Source organism: Osmia bicornis, chromosome 16 (genome assembly GCF_907164935.1).
Source record: "Osmia bicornis bicornis chromosome 16, iOsmBic2.1, whole genome shotgun sequence".
In the NCBI taxonomy this organism is placed as follows: Eukaryota; Metazoa; Arthropoda; class Insecta; order Hymenoptera; family Megachilidae; genus Osmia; species Osmia bicornis.
In genome coordinates, this window is record NC_060231.1 from 5,725,616 (window position 1) to 5,744,570 (window position 18,955).

The 18,955-nt window shown below is 35.4% G+C and overlaps 2 protein-coding genes and 1 long non-coding RNA gene across 4 annotated transcripts; 2 read left to right on the forward strand and 1 right to left on the reverse strand.

Moving 5' to 3' along the window:
- Nucleotides 1-9,056: 9,056 nt before the first annotated feature.
- LOC114876659 (pro-resilin-like) lies at nt 9,057-14,222 on the forward strand. Of its 2 annotated transcripts, none has more exons than XM_029188397.2 (4): nt 9,057-9,203; nt 10,486-10,567; nt 13,565-13,882; nt 13,953-14,222. In XM_029188397.2, exons 2-4 carry the CDS (start codon nt 10,553-10,555, stop codon nt 14,217-14,219), a joined length of 600 nt encoding a protein of 199 aa, XP_029044230.1. In that variant the 5' UTR covers nt 9,057-9,203; nt 10,486-10,552; the 3' UTR covers nt 14,220-14,222. The 2 variants fall into 2 exon arrangements, with proteins under 2 accessions (XP_029044230.1, XP_029044229.1); XM_029188396.2 differs by having other exon boundaries at nt 9,057-9,167.
- Nucleotides 14,223-15,553: 1,331 nt separating this feature from the next.
- On the forward strand, nt 15,554-18,948 carry LOC114876656 (Bardet-Biedl syndrome 7 protein homolog). The gene is made up of 13 exons (XM_029188389.2): nt 15,554-15,704; nt 15,764-15,953; nt 16,060-16,228; nt 16,290-16,366; nt 16,426-16,678; nt 16,736-16,998; nt 17,056-17,245; nt 17,317-17,397; nt 17,452-17,595; nt 17,660-17,781; nt 17,835-17,944; nt 18,036-18,315; nt 18,810-18,948. Exons 1-13 carry the CDS (start codon nt 15,563-15,565, stop codon nt 18,940-18,942), a joined length of 2,154 nt encoding a protein of 717 aa, XP_029044222.1. The 5' UTR covers nt 15,554-15,562; the 3' UTR covers nt 18,943-18,948.
- Nucleotides 17,624-17,928, reverse strand: LOC114876660. Its single transcript, XR_003789433.2, has 2 exons — nt 17,793-17,928; nt 17,624-17,696 (listed from the first exon to the last, which is right to left on the reverse strand). It is a non-coding gene; the product is annotated as an uncharacterized LOC114876660 (long non-coding RNA).
- Nucleotides 18,949-18,955: the final 7 nt, after the last annotated feature.

Genomic DNA, 18,955 nt, shown 5'->3' on the forward strand with positions numbered 1-18,955 from the left:
TTGAATTAAAATGAAAGTAAGTTTAGTATTGGTAATGGTGATCGAATAATAATGTGTTACAATTGTTCGCCATTATTGAAATTGATTCTATCGTTGAAAAGAAGCAACGCGACGACGAACGGTGCTATTTTGAATCGCTTGATTACCATACAATTCCAGGCTGCAAGAGGTAGCCGCAGAAACACGAAGACGTCTACCGAATAGGACGATTACACGTTCTTTCATTGTTATTAAGTGGCGCGAGGAATGCGATCCCATCTTCAGCACCTGGAACAGTAATAAGTTTTACACGCTGCTATTAACAAACCTGAAGACGTTTCCTTTCAGAATCAATTTCACTTACCTGAAGAATTGAAACGAAACTTTTAGGCAAATCCTTTAAAGAAGTTTCTACAGAATTTTTATCGATTAAAAAAGTTAATACATTGTATTGTAGAGATTCTGAAATAACTTCCTGGTTCATAAATAAATTACATCCACAGAAAAGAAATTAAACGCTTCATTAGCAACAATGTACAGATTTTGTATGCTCTTCAAGTGATCAAAGTGTTGACGAATTTTGGTTGAAATCAATTAAGCCTCATAACATCATTATACCCAAGTGCAGACCTGTATAGAAAGTCAGCTAATTAATTCTCACGCACTGTCTCCGTTTATTACACAACCTTAAGAAGAGTATATCATTAAGTGCCAAGGGTTGCTGTAATGGAATGATTGTGTAACTGCAATTTGAGATCAACTTGATAAATTGTTTATAATTAAGAAAACTACTTATTTCAGAATTTGAGATTTCAAAGCTTCAGTAACCAGTAGAAGTTGAAGACTTAAAATTCTGAATCTTAAATTGATGAATTTCTAATATTCTAAGGTCCTAAAATTCTGTGAATTTGGCTTCCTAAGATTCTCAGATTCTAAAATTATAAAATTCTAAGATTCTAAGGTTTTAAAATCCCAGAATATCAAAATTTTAATACTGGACACTGTTAATAGAACTAAGGAAGCTGTACTAACCCATCCAAAATCTTCATTAAAAAGAAGAAAACGTTATTTCATAAAAGAAGAAAAGAGGGCAGTAAAGATCAAGGTTCGTTGAATTAGATTCCATCTGATTTCGAAGTGCGTGACATTAACACCTCGCTTCTGGATCGAGCTCGATGCTCTCCTCAATGGATGCCAGCATTCTTCTCTTCCATCTCCATGGCCGTACTCTGCCCCGTTGTCCTTCCCTCTCTTCGGTGCACATTGTGTTCGAGACATTCGTGACATTTCATCCTCCTCGATCTTAAAGTGCTATGCTAAGAGATCGTTCTTAAGCGGGTTACGTGATCCGTAATCGACCGCTTTGCTTCTACAATAGTGTTGAGCTTGAAACATGGAATTTTTGTGAAATTATCTTCCTGTGGAAGAGGTCCTTGGATGTAACTGGTCAGCAGTTACCCTGAAGATGTCATTATTCTTTCTTCAATGAAGACTATGAGAAGAAATAAAGAATCTTTTACCATTTTGCAATCTGAAGTTTTATTTTTAATATATTTTCTTTCCTGTGGAGGAGAATCCTTGGACATAACTGGAGAACAACTACCCTGAGAAGAAAACATACAATTTTAATGTTATTATTCTTTCTTCAGTGAAGAATATGAGAAGAAATAAAGAATCTTTTACCATTTTGCAATCTGAAGTTTTATTTTTAATATATTTTCTTTCTTGTGGAGGAGAATCCTTGGACATAACTGGAGAACAACTACCCTGAGAAGAAAACATACAATTTTAATGTTATTATTCTTTCTTCAGTGAAGAATATGAGAAGAAATTGAAAAGTCTTTTACCATTTTGAAATGTGATGCACATTTTTGTTTTCAATATACAAGTGATTGAAGATGAAAAGAAAGAGAAGAAAATTGGTGACCATCATTGATCCTTCGTCCCCTGTGAAATTGGATATTTAATAAATCTGACTGCGTCGACGCTTGCACGGAACGTCGAATATCCTCGTATTCAGTTTCACCTCTGTTTCCCATAAATTCTCGGGCGTCCACGTGCCGATAAATTCACCGGGATAAATTCATGGGGGGCTGACCGATGCGCGTGTTAGCGCGGCTCGTGAAGCGATTCAGGCGGCGAGGATGATGCACCGGTGCGTGACGCGTGAACGAGCATTTTACAAACTTGGAAATACCGAGGAAATTTTTAATTTTATAGAGTAAATAGTTAAAGTTAAGGATAAAGTAAGAATAAGAAATACATCAAAGGAGAAAAAGAACAGCTGATTATAACAAAAGTGAAGAAAATGAAAATTAATTAAAGAAGATGAACGTAGAAAATAAGAAGAAAGTTGGTCTACATAAATGATAATAAAAGGAAAAGAAGGAACGATTGTATAACATTGAACATTCTTCTTTTCTTTTTATTACCATTAAATCGTACGAATTCGTTTTAAACGCGAATGCTCCTTTCATTGTTCCCAATTCAAAAAGTCTCATTAACCGTACGGCACAGACCACCGGGGGACGTTCGTAAAACAAACTTTTACGTCATTTCCTTGATCGTTCGGTAAAATTAAACGGTCGTATAAATTCAGATCCTGTTTACGCAATCGTTGTTTTGAAAATGAAGAAGAAAAGAAGAAGGGTACCGACTTTATTACCAGTGGGGATCGGACATTTCGATCATTCACGAATTCCTCAAAGAAAATTACGCGCATTGGTGCACAATAAAACAAGCATAAAAACACCTTCGTCGTTACTTTTATGCTTACGTTTAATTTTCTTCTTTTCATATTATTTTTACATAAGACGTAGAAAGTTCCCGTTCCTGTCTGGTTATAAAAGAATAAATACGAGCAAAACAGGTAACGGGTTACTTTTATCAGGAGAATATCCTTCGTTTACGGTTCTGCTTGATGTAAAAGAGAGAAAAAAAAGGACTTTAGAATCGATTTCATGAGACGAACATTTAAGTCGTTTAATTATCCCCTGAGCATGACTGATTGACGATAACCCGGTGAACTATAATAGCATTCCTCTGTTCGTCTCCTTTATGAGAACAAACAAAAGAGGACGGTCGTTAGGTTGCACCGTGATGTGTTTAAAGTTTAAGGCGAAGTAAAAGTTCACCATGGCGTCCTTTACTTCGACAAACGAGATCGGTATGGGAAGAAAAATTCGACAGCAACAATGTTCATTCCACCTGAAAGATAAAATAACGACCATTAGGATACTTTGTTTTTTATGATGTTAGAAACAATTTTTGTATAAATTTTACCATATCAATTGTGTATTTTATTAAATTTTGTCGAGTTGATAGGGAAAATTGTATTTTCTTCAGTGTGTTTCAATTTATATATTCCAGAAGAAAGCAATTGTATTTGTTTCCTGTAAAATAATAAATAAATTCATGTAGAATATTGTAACACAGAAAATTAATATCAATAAACAATACTTACTTTTTAAATTTTGTTAAATACTCTTACAATTTCCTTAAGCACATCAGTCTTATATCTTCAGTGAAGAAACCCTTAAAAAATTAAGTAAATTAATAAAAGAAATATCTTCACCCTCTATAATATAATAAACAAAAGCACAAGTTATTTCTTCAGTGAAGAAACCCTTAAAAAATTAAGTAAATTAATAAAAGAATTATCTTCACCCTCTATAATATAATAAACAAAAGCACAAGTTATTTCTTCAGTGAAGAAACCCTTAAAAAATTAAGTAAATTAATAAAAGAAATATCTTCATCCTCTATAATATAATAAACAAAAGCGCAAGTTATTTCTTCAGTGAAGAAACCCCTATAAGTTAGGTAAATTAATAAAAGAGATATCTTTGAGTACTCTGAACTACCCTCCAAAGTAACCCAAACGTTCCTCCATTTCCAATCAGGTTAGTCCTTGCTTGTCATTTGAGTCCCTCACATTTCAAGATTTAGATCAGGCTCACTTACATAAGAGAGATCACGCAAGCGATCAGCCACGGTCTCGGGTGGCAAGACTTTAAGGTTGAGGCGACCGAAATGTCAGGAACGTTTCGAATGATCCGAGAGAATGAGAAGATACGTACTCAAGAGGATGAAAATACGTTGAAAGAAAAAAAGAGAACGATAATAAGGCGTGTTTTACACGCTTCTACGCGGTTGGAAGAGCGTGGTGAACTCGTTCCATGGTTTTGGCAGAAGGGAGAGATCATCCTCTTCAAATGATGAAACCTAAGGAAGATTGGATCCAAAGATTACCGTCCTTTCTTGTTCTAATTGACGTTTAAATGCTATTTATGCTAGGTGATGAAGAATTGTGATATGATGGGATACTTATCAATTTTGAAGATATCAGAGCTTTAATTGAGGATCTGAGATCTTATGATTCTAAATTAAAAATCCTAAGATTTATGGACTTCAATTTAAAAAATTCTGAAATCTTAGGATTCTAAATTAAAACCCCTAAGATTTATGGCCTCCAATTTTAAAAATTCTGAAATCTTAGGATTCTAAATTAAAACCCCTAAGATTTATGGCCTCCAATTTTAAAAATTCTGAAATCTTAGGATTCTAAATTAAAACCCCTAAGATTTATGGCCTCCAATTTTGAAAATTCTGAAATTTGTGAGCTTAAAGTTTTCAAGCTTAGAACTTAAAGCTTAGAAACTGTAAATTTTAGAATATCTGATGGTAGAATTCTACATGTATCCGTGTAACTTTTCACAGTTCATAAAAGCTTAGTGTGTATCATTAAACGGTATCTCCATCATTGATGGTATAAAGGGTACTGTAAACTGTACTACGATTCTATAATGACCCGTGACGCATTTAAACGATCCTCCTGTCCTCGTTTCAACATGGTGTTCCATGAAAATCACCGGTTTCCTTTTTCGTACACGATAATCAGCCGAGTATTTTGACATTGACATTTACCGATCACCATTGCAATTGCTAATTTCACCGTTTAAATAATATACCCTGCTGCGTTCACATAATCTCGTAAATCTTATAATTCTCATATTTCATTTTCAATGATTACACTTTGATATTCTTACATAAATTCTCATGTGCAGAAATATTGTATCATTCAGAGAAAAAATAAATCATATCTTCAGAAAGTATTCTGAAATTTCAAAATAAATCATATTGAATTATTATTCTCTACTAAAAATGAATCTTATTATATACATTCATCATGTTACCCATACTTGAAGTTCAATTTCCTTTCAAAAACACTTATTGAAGTAATTTCTCTTTTTCAGATGACTAAAGAAAAATGGCACCAATTATTAGGTGTACTAATTAATTCGGTGCCTTTACTTTTTTAAATTAATGGTTATAGATATATTCTCGCGCCATTTTTCAAATTCACAAAAGCGCGGGAAAAGTATTCGGATTTAAAATATTAACTAGGAAAGTGTAATATCAAAGGTACCGAATTAATTTATAAACCTAATAATTTGTACCCAAAAAAATACAATTCAATTTCATCGATCTACCCCACAAAGGTATTCAAAAGCCAAGAAGAGGTGTACACGGCAGCGTGATGCGACGGGGCACCTAGATTCTTGGCAACCAGTAGGTCATCCACGACCAGTAGATTTTCACTTTCATCCTGACCGAGGGAATGCCTAGTTAGATGCAATCCAGACAAAGGCGAAAAAGAAGCCGTTCAACGTATGACACGCAACTTCGACAGAGGCGCGGATATTCTTCATAACCTTCCATTGAATTCGCGGCACACGTGCGAACTCAACCCCGTTCCGCTTGGTCTCCTCCCCCCCGACAGAGGATCCGCGTTAAAATCAGGATCCTCCCGTTTTCAAGCCGACCTCCGTAACGCCCAACAGTCATGGTCATAATTCATCGGTCGTTGTTTTAGAAGACAAGTAGAGCCGAGTAGATTGCCATTGTTCCAATTGAAAGAGGTCTCGGATGAAACATTCTCTGAAGGCTTCAGTTTCAATTTTGTAATACGCTTGGAACTGGTTAGAAGGATCGGCCTGAAGCCTGTTTGATGCACAACCGTCATCTCCAAGCACCGTTTCAATTTGACACGAATATCTCTTTGATATAATTGATAGATTTCCAGGAGAGTTTACCGCGCGTCAGCTTTGATTCGACTCGGTAGCCTCAATGAAAACGTGTAACGCTCGATGTAACTTCTAATCGTTTCTGATTCTTTTGCTCCTGTCGATGAGTAAATGGACGTTCTCACGCTGCTGATTCTAACGCAATGCTCTGTGCTTTCATAATGAACAATCTTCATCATCTCTTCTTAAAATCAGTAGCAGTATCCTTGTTTAATTGCAAGATCATACAGAGCGTTCCAATATTAATTTTCAACAGCATTTTCATTTCTTCTGCAAAAAAAGTTCCAAAAATTATTTTGATGAATATAAATGTTTGATGACCAATTTTACAAAACACTTGATGCAATGATGGTTGCTTCAAGATTACCTTAATGTTATTTTGAACACCTTGGTTCTTACCTGAAACATGCAAACATCAAAAAGAAATATTTCATTATAGGAAGTACTTCTGGGAATAGATTTTGTATATACTTGCATAAAATTCCTTGCTGAAAAAATTCACGTCGATTTCTCAGGGTTCCCATCGATACGCAAGATTTTGCCAGAGAGGATCGTGGAAAAATGAAACTGAAAGAGAAAACATTCTCATAAAATGATCGTTGAAGCAATTAGTTCATTTTACGATCGTGAAATCTGAAGGTATCTCGGGTTATGCAAAATAATTTTCTCTTACGTCGCGTTATTATTTATAAAAATCAATTCAATTATTGATCTATGTTTGATATTAACCTTAGTGCATAGGTCGTACATATAAATTCTTGAAAATAAATTTCTTCCTTCAAATATCATTAACTGCTAATGTCTATATAATAATTATGTTACATACAAATTCTTAGAAATCCTTTCTTAACAAATATACAGAAACTGTTTGCATCACACCGTGCAAAGAAGCGCTCGTCATTCTGAAGAAATGCTTTGTACTAAAATTATGACGAATCCATTAATGAACATCTTTCAGCGTGGGCGTAAAACCGCGACTCGTAATCGTCAAATAATTCGTGCAACACCCGTTCTAGCGTAGATTTCGCAAGGTAAGATACAACCCACTCGAGATGGACGTCCTCCTCTTGTATACAGGCACAAAGTGCAGAGATTTCGCAACAATTTTCGCACCACTTCCCACGAGCCAACGATGCATATCCCTCCAACTCAATGGTGGAGGAGGATGTTCTATAATTTTCAAACATCACCATAGATCATTCGCTGTCCATTGTATTTTAATTCATTTCGAACTAGTCCTCCTAAGCATAAGAAGATATTAAATAGAAATATTATTTTTTAAATTAATAGAAGAATATTTAACAGGTTAGGAAGCATTGGGGATTAAATTGAAAAATGAAACTATTATAATAGGTGTACAAATTAATTCGGTACCTTTAATATTACACTTTCTTAGTTACTATTTTAAATTCGAATATTTTCCCGCGTTATTGCGAATTTGAAAGATGGCGCTCTTAGTTACTATTTTAAATTCAAATATTTTTCCGCGCTTAATTGTAGTTACTACAACTTATTAAAAATAAACCATTAATTACAAAAAGCAAAGACACTGAATTAACTTGTACACCTAATAATATGCAGTGTAGCATTAAATTAATAGTTATTTGGATTTAAATAATGTTTAAAGTAAAGATTAAGGTTCCCAATGTAAACAGAGAAGAGAAGACATTTCTTCGGCCTTGAAAGGGCTGAAGTAACGTCTCAAGCGTGCCCCTCGTGTTCTGCCCTGACCTGGTCTCCGCTCAGTGTTGCTGGATGCAGGTAAATACGGGGCAGAAGGCGGATTGCTCGCCGAGCAATTCCGAGCGTGCGTGCCTTTCTCTGCTTTGCTAAAGTTATGCACCAAGGATGTACCTTCGGTGAAAATGGATTCCTTCGAAGGAAAATGTTTCTTAGATTCTTGTTACTCCCTGACTCCTCGAACAGCTCTTTGCACTTAACTCAAATTTGAAAGGAGTAGATGAAGAATTAGAGGATTTGCATCTTCAGAAGAAAACTCTAAAGGATCCCTGAAATAGAAAAATGTAAAGTTTAGAAATAGCATTGAGTCACCAGTCAGTGAATTTGAAACATTCAGGACAGTGTTGAGTCCTCAATTAGTAAGACTTAAACGTTCATAACTCAAACTTCACTGATCCCTGTTAGATCATACCTCTCCATCAGCTTTCCATTAATCTTCCATCAGAGGAACATTTGCAGTTATCCATTTTCATGGTGTAACAATGAGCAGAAAAAGGCAGGAGTTACGAGAGCCAATATATCAATAGAGCATCGAGCCTGTTCGGTTGGGTTTCGAACAGCTATATGAAATATCAAATACTTTTCGATTCGTAGCACGATAGTCGATGGAATGACTTCTTCATGCTGCACCCTTCAGGCGTAGAAGAGTCAGCTCACGTGGCTGGAAAGATCATTTGGTTCGCTTTGATCCGGATTAGCCTTCCCACGATGGCTGACTAAATCATTCGCACCGTTCTGCTTTTTGAAGAGACCTGTAGCAACGAATCAAGGAAATTACTACAACCAGCAGTTCCGCAATTTCTATTCTCTCTCTCTAGCACTTGGTGCGCAAGCTGATCATCAGAATGATTCATGTTCCTTGTTGGATACACCTGCTGGACTGATTTTATCTACCATTAGCTTCTGTACTTGATGAAGCAGCGATTGGATCCGTAATGATGTTTCTTACTGCTGGGATAGTTAATGAAAGTTACACCATATAAAGAAGTCTTTTGGATGATTCTTCGAAATTTCAATATTCTTCACCAGCTATCTCTGAAGACTTCTAATTATGAATAATGCCTGGAGGGCATAAGAGATGAAGCTTGGGCGCACATTGGCGGAGGATGAAAGTGGTGCAAGATTCATCTTGCCCAGTTTGATCTGAACAAGGTTCTAAGGCAAGGTGAGGCAAGGTAAGGTGAAACAAGGCAACGCGGTCCCCTCTTCTTTTCTTCATGGGGGCCCGGTCCCAACTGTGGCGTTCAAGTATCATCTCTTATTAGACCCACGCTATATAAACCCAACCTGCCAGCATGCCGAGCAGTTACGTACTGACTTTATTCACAGCCGTGGCGGAGTGCAACGATATCGTATTCGACGGTACACACGTGGGCAGATATATTGATACGCGGATCCGTAAGGGTGGCACGCACAGAGACGTTTTAATCTTCATGACCTCGGTGACGTTCCGTTGTTCAACCAACCCCTGGTGAAACCACGGTGCCTTCTGTTTGTTCGCATCACATTTGGATTAGCAGTTCTTCTATCTGTCGAGTGATATTCATCTACATATGTGTTATTTTGCTGTTTCATGTTGGAGGTTGTCATTGCTTCATTATGGGGAGAGTATTCCAATAATGCTTTCATTGTAGCCCTGGAATGGTGATAAATGGTGTTAAGGATTCGTTGCTTTTGATTTGAAAGAATTTCAGAATATTAAAAATCTGTGATAGCTCAGAGAAAATAGTGAATGAAATCTTTTACATTGAAGCTTTGCAAATTTTCTAATAAGTCCAAATATTATTTTCTTCAATTTTAATTGAAGATTAATACAATGGTCCAACTGAAACAGTTGAAACTGTGAATTAATAAGGATAAACATTCATTTGTTTGAATTATTATTTTCATTTTGATTCTTAGTGAATGAAAAGTAAAGAATGTGTAGAAGAAAGAAATTGTTTCTTCTGTAAAGAGGATGTACGAACAGGGAGTGGTGTGTATGCATGCAATGCTAAGAACAATCGAAGTCAGGGTGTGGTTAACCGTGAAATGTCGTCGAGGTCTATTCAACCCTTTATGTTGCAAAGCACGCATTAAATTGAAACAGCGATGATCTATACTTCCACCACAAATGGAATCTCTTGGACACTATAATTTTGTGCAACCTTTTCTTCATTTCTTCACGTTCCTTCAGCCAGCACAATGACTTTATACTCTTGATGCTCTTCCTATATTTCTTCTGGTACCTTGCAATCATGAAATGACTTTGAAAAGAGGAACAATGGAATTCCTGTAAAATGAAATTTACAAATGTTAACAATTACCTAAGATTCCTAGCTACAAATTGTGAAGTTCAATCAATTAAATTTGATACTTTGACAATCTTAATATTTGTAAATTTCGACGAGTTACAAGAGTTAATAATTTTTTCAATTTATATAGAAAATTAAAGTTCATTTCTATTTGTACCATCAGAGTATTACGAAATTGAGTAAATTGTGCTCCTGATGGCATTAAGCCTCGAGAATCTAGGTTTAAGGATAAAATCGTGCTTCTCATGATGCATTCGCGAATCGATTGTACGATCGGAATTCTATTCAATTATTACCCAAAGAGAATTTCAACTGTTAATGATTAGAAAAGGTTGAAAAACGTGCGGTGCTTATGTAAAGGGTTGATTTTCCATGTCTTTCCACAGTGTACTTTCAAAAAGGTGCGACTTTATTTGAGGCACGTCTAGCTGGTGAACCTGTTATCCTCACAACATGTTTTATCTTCAAGTAAGTACATTTTTTCACATCATTCACCTCTTTCTTTCCAATCAATCAACAGCAATTTATTTCAAAATCATACAGGTACCCTTATCTGAAACTAAATTTCTTTCAATTCAACTATTTTTAATTATATTATATTTTTGAATAAAACTTACCATAAAACTAAATCAATTCTTCTATTTTTTCCAAGTTAGAAAATTTCATTGTTATACTGAAGAATTGATTAAAATTGATGCAGAAAGATATTGGCATAGAATATCGTAGAAGCAACAATTTAAAATGATTAAACGTCTGTCTAATTAATATAATTAATTACAGCATCGAGGCCAATAAACCTCGAGGCTCATAAATCTCAATTCGCGTGCTCCATAGAGTGGGAGAGGTGTCAACAAATTATCGAGTGTATCCCACACGATCTTCCCTGATTCCCTCCGATTAATCTGCAGAGGTGAATCACACAGAGTCTCTCGTAATTGATTTATCGATATGTATGCGTTTGCCTCCAGGTGTTAGGAAGAGCTGGATAGGAAAAGCTGCACATTCGTTATCTTCTTCAGGATCTAAATCACTTCTGAATAAGGAATAGCAATTTCCTTGAATCTCCAGTAAGCTGGATCGTCGATATCTTTCTCAGTAATTCATCTCAACAGGTTTCTGACTGAAACAAAATTATTTTCGAAAAAGATTCTTTGACTAATTTGACTTCACATTAAATTTTAATGACTGAAAAATTATTTATAATAGAAAATGGCTCATATTTCTATATCTTCTTCAAAATACTTATTCTTCACCACCTCTTTTTGCTTTAAATATTCAAGATATATCATACTGGAAATTGGAGGATTCTTTTATGCAACAGACCATAAACGACTCGAACGAGCCTTGATAGATTTATGAATGTCGGTGAATTTTTTATTACCAGTGATTGTACCAATGGGTCACTTTTAAAGATCCTTTGAAGAGCGTGGAGTACATACACGTGAAAGTTTTCGTTTGTTTCCTGAGATTGATTGATCATCATGCTTGTAAAAGGATCCTTATTTAGTAATGGTGAAATAAAGAAACCCATTGACAGGATAAAATTGAACATAATTTACATCCAATTGTTAGCTTCAAATTAAATCATCATCTGAATTTATGGAAATCATCAAGTTTCTTTTATGATTCATCATACCCATGTACATTTAACACTGCTCTCTTTTCTTTCTCTATGAGCCTCTAACTACATGACGTATTTGCATAGTAATTGCAATCTTTGAATCGAGATCTGAAAATGATTGCATCACTGTCGCTGTGACAATGAACGCTAAACAATAACTACTGAAAACAATGGTGTAGCTCTGATGTTAACCAACTTTTTCTTTTTCAGCTGGTAAATTTAAATAAGGAACGCCACTAGTTAGAGATGCTACTTCACATTCTTCATTTTGTAATTCAATTTTCCTTATTCCTTCAGACTTCTATCCTAAGGAAACTTAGTTATCTACTTTTCATTTAACTAGAAACTTTCTCTGCCTCACTTGGTTTTCCTTTTCCTTCTAATTAATATTCTTCCTGAGGTTCTAAGTTGAGACATTCACAGACAAATGCTGGAAGAGAGCTCGGTTAACATATTTAATTGCTTTTCTATCTCTGCAATAGCTAGAAGTATTACGCCCTCTGATTTATTCAAATTGCCTACACGTGTAAAGCTAGAGTAAGACTTGTACCTGATAAATCATTCCTCAACAGATGATTCAAGCATCAGAGGACTCAATGTTTCTTTAACTTCGACGAAGAGTAGATAGTACCGTGCATGAAGGGATCTCTGAATTGATACCTCACCACGGTACACCTCTCAATTGATTGATATTTCCACGAGCCAAGCGTTGCAAACGGCTGGCATGCAGTTTGAATTTTTTATACGGTGAAACGTCGATGCAGGTAATTGAACTGTAAATGAGTAGCTAATTGCCTTCCTCCTGGAATTTTTTCCAGACATTTGAACTGCACTTGTTGCGCCACGGGGCTGGATGATTAAGTCGAACAGGTATTCTGAGGGTATTGACAGTTTATACAAGAAGAATGTAAACTTGCAGCAAAGTATCCCTCCTGATACTTTCATCATTGCCTAGAGTGATCAAAAATGATATTTCAAATCTGTATAAAACGTTCTTACAAGTATCCGAATGATGAAATATAATTATAAATAACTGATGCTGAACTTATACCTGTTACAATGTATATACAGACTTGTGAAAGTGTACTAAGCTGAATGGCACTTAGCTTGAAGAAAAGTGTTCATTCTATTTGCTTTACTTCCGGTCATATTAATTTTGTAATCAGCAACGGGGATGCATTCAAAAGAAACAATTTCGCACGTATTCGTTGCGGCGAGGTCAACAAAAAGATGAGTAGAAATGAGGCGAAAGACGTATAATTAAACCGTTGCGAAACAGCTGCAAATAAGCGACAGATACGCACAGTGAAATACTCCTCGCAATTATCTCGCGATTTAAGTTCTTCCCTCCTTCTTTTTTTCTATTACCTCTGCTGATAATTGTTTACATATTCGTCTTCTTTGTCGCAGTCTTGTTAATTACTCTTAAGCTTCCAAGTGTTAAACTAATTTACAGTGTTAAGATATTACAGTAAAAGGAAACAAGAGTTCTTTCATCATTAACAGTTGCATGATAACTGATCATTATTGAACGGTGGTTGTGTAAATGGGAGTAGGTGGACAGAGTAGGAAGAGACATTTCTTCAAAAAGACACTTAGAAACAGCTCTCGTTTTTCCTACTTCTATTTGTTAATAAATTCTAAGTCAGTCTCTCCATTTATCATTCCACTTTCCAATATTTCTTCATTAGGATCGCTTTCTTCTTAAGTGGAGTCTTCAGCATTGAGCTCTTCTGGCATTAGATGAAATTAATTTCATCTGGCCCAGTAGTTATTCAGGATGACCTGCAAAAGAACAAGATTAGAAAATAAGCTCTGCTAATTTCTTAAATTTTCTATTTCAGATAACGATACTATGCATGGCAATGGTCCACGTGATTTGCGATCTACCACCAGGCACGAGACGCAATACGTACTTGCCACCAGAGCCGACGAAGGGCTACAATTATGACACACCTTCGATACCTTTCCCCAGGCCTTCCACGACGAGACCACCCTTCTCCTCCACACAGCGTTACCCTAGTCCTAAGCCGACCACAAAGTTCCCACCTAGACCAACTCCCAGCGAAGGGTATCCACCTCCAGGTCCGAGGCCCACTCCAGAGTTCCCTGATTATGGCTCGTCGACCAGGCCCACAGGCAACACCATAACACCTAGTGGAGTGAGTGACGATTAAACAGAATGAAATAATTTCAAAAGTAGGACACATAAATTGATTGATTTAATTCCAGCATGATCATCACCATCATGAACCAGGCATGCCGTTCGACTTCAACTATGCCGTGAAGGAAGATGCATTCGGCAACGACTACTCCCATAACGCTATAAGCGACGGCGACATCGTACGCGGGGAGTACAGAGTCCAGCTTCCAGATGGAAGGCTACAGATCGTTCGTTACACAGCTGACTGGAAGCACGGTTTCAGCGCGCAGGTATCCTACGACGGGAATCCCCGTTTCGACGTTCCTCGGCCGACCAGCAACTTCGCGGGCTATTAAACGTGGTGCCGAGATCGAGGGGTTGCGAACGATCTTACCACACGTTTGTCTTGCGATACTTATTGTTAGTTGTTCACCGTGCTGTCCCTCTGCCTCCATTTGTTGCCGCTAACTAGTTGAATTGTCATCTGGATCGTTGAGAGTTCTTTCTCTTGGTGTCATTTCAGGTCCTCTTTTGTTTAAATTCAAAGGTGATGCTAGTTGAGACTACAGAGCTTTTCTTCACACTGAGAAAAATAAGATTTGATGAGAAAAGAAGAAACTTTGAGAATAAAAAAGAAGGATGGACAGTTCTGTAATTATCAATTAGCACTCTTTTTACAACTTTGTTCATTAAAGATGAATGAAAGGAATTTTGTTAAATCACAAATGTTTAAACCACAGATGGCACTTATTTGATATTCCCAGCCAGTGTAAATTCTAGTTATAAGTAACAAAAGATCTTAGACCAGAGTATATATTATTCTTCAATTAGATGTGTCCAATGGACATGGATATAGGAGAAAATAAAAAGAAAAAAAAATTAATACAGTCAAAGTGTATTCCTTTCTGAAGCATGAAGTAGAAGCTAAGAACTAACTTGTAGCACTAATTTTAGTTTAAGAACATTGATGAAACGATACTAACACTTTGCAATCATGTATTGCTAGTATGTTGATGAAATATCAGTGCAAAAAATAGAAAATGTAAACTATCGTTTAAAAATTCTTTGAATATTTCTTATATGTTGTAAATTCAAAGAGTACAACAATACTCTTCTTTACAATGTACCACCCATCCTGCCAAACCTACTTCTGACTAATGATTCTAATGTATTATAAAAAGAGCCAAGAAAATACTCAAGATTTTGTATTAACAACTGATCTGAATAAATTCATTTTTGAAATATATAAATATATCTTCTTTCTTCCAAAGATACCAACACCTTTCCTACTTCTTGTTCTTCTAATTAATAGCATTTCTTCTTCTTTAAGAAATGAAGAAAATATTCTCTTGATAATATCCTGTTATTTTTATACGTATCTTCTTCTATCTCTAACAGTTTATCTTCACCTGAAAATGATATTACAGTTGAAGAATAGTTTGTTGTGATCATTTGTTGCTATGGTTAAATTGATCGTCGCACACGTGCATTGAAACGAAAGCAATGCTCTAATAGATTGCTCAGTTTACTGGATAATACAATAATTACAATTTCTTAATACCTTATAAAATCTAATAAAATCCACAATGTACAAATCTTACATATTCTTCATTTAAAATCAACAGAACTATGCAAAATCAAATTGAACAGAAATAGAATTAAAAATCTACTTTTCATCATCTAAACTTTTCTAGTCAAAATGACTTTGCCATTGTCAAGGATAGATTATACAACTGTGGGTGTCACATCTCGAGGTACAATGAAGATTTTCCCTGCAACAGAACACAGACAAACGCAAAAGTTTGCTGTTGCTGATCACGATGGGATACTATATGTCTATGGTAAATTTTCAATGGATAAAATTAAAGGCAGATGTTAAACCTTTATTTCTTCAATCCAGGTATAAAGAAAGGAGAATTGCAACTGTCATTTAAATCATTGCCAGGACCAAGGATTAATAAGGTGGTTCTTGGTGGTCCAACGCGTGACAGGATTTTCATTGCCCAAGACAGTACTGTAAAGGGTTATACCAAGAAAGGAAAATTGTTCTTGGAATTCGACACAAATCTCATAGATCCTATTACATCCCTGTAATACATTTAAAATATATTACTGTAAAGGGAACACTGCTTCCTTAATAGATTAAAAAAATTTCTACCGATAATAAGTTTATTATTGCTATTATTAATTCAACAGATACGTGCTTGGTCCAAATCTTGCAGCATGTGCCAGAGATCTTTATCACAGATACCATGATTGTAAAGATGCTGACTCTTACTTAGCTGGTGAAATTTTATACGATGTGATACTCCTGCCTGCTGATGCCACCTTCATCTACGCTATACTTGCTTGCGGAGATTGTGCTGTAAAAATCAAAAATCATAAACTCAATGTATTCTGTGTTTTAAAAAAACTATCCTTTCCAGATTCGAGTTCTTCATGGTACAAAAACACCAGCAGTTCTCAGACTTCCAAGCGTGCCTACAGTATTATCATTGTGCAGGTATTGTCTTAGAAATTTTATTTGATCAATCATTCAAGTATTTTCTTCCATTCTCACAGAGAACGAGACGCTGAATCTAAAGAACATATGTTGGTTGGAACCATGGATGGTAAAGTGGGCTTGCTGATTCTTGAGAGCAATAAAACTCTGAGAATCAGTTGGATACTAAACATGACAGGCTCAGAAGTGACTTCCTTGGATACCTACGAACTGCAAGATGGATTAGACATACTTATTGGTCGACAGGATGGTACCATTGAAGTATATACCTTCCCTGAGGAGGACACGTTATCCTTACTTCGGTATCGTTGCGTAGGTACATTATCTTAATTAAATATAAAGAAACTACTATTGATGTTCATTTTGTAGAACGCTAATGAAAGCGTAACTTCAGTAAGAGGTGGAATAATAGGAGCTGCAGGATATCCTGAAGTACTAGTCACAACGTACTCAGGAAAAATATTTGGTTTGACTACTAGACCGCCTGGATTATTGGAAGCTGATCAAAATGATGGTTTGATGAAGCTGAAAGCAGAGATACAACTTTTACAGGAAAAGCTTAACGAGGAAAAAGAAGCAACTAATTTCACTGTCGATCCTTTAGCACCACTGATTCTATCAGTGAATCATAGGTATGTATTATAATCCAGTGTTCTTTTCTACGATGCTAAATCATAAATTACTTGCAGGATAATTTTAAATAAAGAAGATGCATCGTATTCACTTTCAGTAGAACTGGACACACCGATTGATAACATTTTGATACAATCAGACACACCAATAGAGTTATTGGATGTGGAAAGTAACAGTGCAGTTGTTAGCCTTTCGACTTGTAATCCTAGAGAAGGCAATTTTGTTCTTGCTACTTATCGCTGTCAAGTATGTATTTTATTTAAGAAATTTTTGGTCACATTGATCTTCTTAAAATTAACATGGTTGTAATATTAAAGATAAACACCAATCATCTTGAAATGAAGTTAAGAACTATCGAAGGTCAATCTGGTACCCTGCAAATTTATGTCACTTCACAGGTATGTTCTGTTAACATAATTATGAAATAAAAGTATACATTCTTGACTACTTAGGTACAACCAAAATGTTGCCGTAGAATATTAATACCTGTATGTGCCTTATCTCTTCACGTAAGGCTACATGAAGATGGTAAAGAGGTTCATGAAAGAGGTCCTTTTAACGAATTAAAAGTAGTTGGAAGCTTCACCATTGCTGAGGTAACAGTTCATTCTTTTTTTTTTTTTATTTATCAATCTTTAAATATGCTTCAATATTTTTCAGATGCATGCTTGGCTTTCTCTTGCATTACCTGATGTTCCTGAAAGGCCTCATTTGGAAGAAGGAGAGGTTGTTTTAACATACATTTCATCCTTTATTGGCACAGTTCTAAAATGCAAATATAAGTAAGTCTTACATCACTGTGACGTTGAGTTGGATAAAATATTCTCATTTCCAGGAAAGGAAGCGCCATTTTCCTGGGAGAAAATATATCAAGTATTATAATTCTCAGGGACGTGTTAACGAGAGAAGCAACAAAAAGAAAAATCAAATTAGACGTCTTCTGTGGTACTGTTGCTTTTATAGCACCATTTACTAGCTTTCAATTAAAATTTTGTCATTCTTCAACATGTAATTTATGTTTCTTCGTTCTTCACAGATGTTGCAGAAGGGAGTGTATCCAAAGTATTGGAATTAATTCTTCCACGATTGAACGGTGCCCATGAATTGACTAGGAAAGTGAAAATTCTGAACGCCCTTGAGGAATGGGAGCTGAAAGAAAATCCAAAAGACAATCTGTGCTCTGAATATCAAGAATTGATGCAGAAAGAAACAGAGATCAAGTCACAGATGGCAAAAGACAGTGAAATTTTAGAAAGATTACAAGCAGTAATTACAGATCTCTACGTCGATTGGGAAAGAGCTAAACGTTCTCGTAGGTATGTATTAATAAATATAAATAATATGATATATAGACAATATATTGCTATTAAAAGTTACTTTTCACCTATTACTTTACAAGACACAGTAATGTGAATTAACAAAATTTTGTACTTCAACACTGAATATATTCAGTATCTCTGTTTAATACATTTATCTTCTCTGAATTCACGATTCGAAATAACATTTTCGTGCTCTAAATTCAATTAAAAATTTTAATCATTTATTTTTCAACGATATAATATATGAATCATAAGAAAATTTTTTTTTTTACGAACACAATATAATATAAAGAAACTAATTGACACAAAATTTTGTTAACGTCCTTCAGAGATTAATATTATCTTTGAAAGACTTCTTAATCTCTATCTTATGTTTATGTATAATATAAATCAAAGTCTATCTTGAAAATTCATTGTTCTCTGTTGAAAAAGTTAAAAACCTTAAATAAATTGCACCTCTTTGTATATATACATTTTATACAAATTTTCAGAATTACTAGCAAAGACGCTGCAGAAAAGCTTAGCGCAGCACTTGAATCCAGGGAGCTGGTTCAACTGTTACAAATTTTCATAAACACAAATAACACGGTGCCTGCACCAGCTTCGTTATCTTCAATTATGTAAGATTAGGTTACAA

Coding starts and splice junctions, on each gene's coding strand:
- LOC114876659 (XM_029188397.2), top strand. Junction 13,883..13,952: donor ACACCATAACACCTAGTGGA/GTGAGTGACGAT, acceptor ATTTAATTCCAG/CATGATCATCACCATCATGA.
- LOC114876656 (XM_029188389.2), top strand. CDS start 15,563: ATGACTTTGCCATTGTCAAGGATAGATTATACAACTGTGGGTGTCACA. Junction 16,229..16,289: donor TTGCTTGCGGAGATTGTGCT/GTAAAAATCAAA, acceptor TATCCTTTCCAG/ATTCGAGTTCTTCATGGTAC. Junction 17,246..17,316: donor TTGCTACTTATCGCTGTCAA/GTATGTATTTTA, acceptor GTAATATTAAAG/ATAAACACCAATCATCTTGA.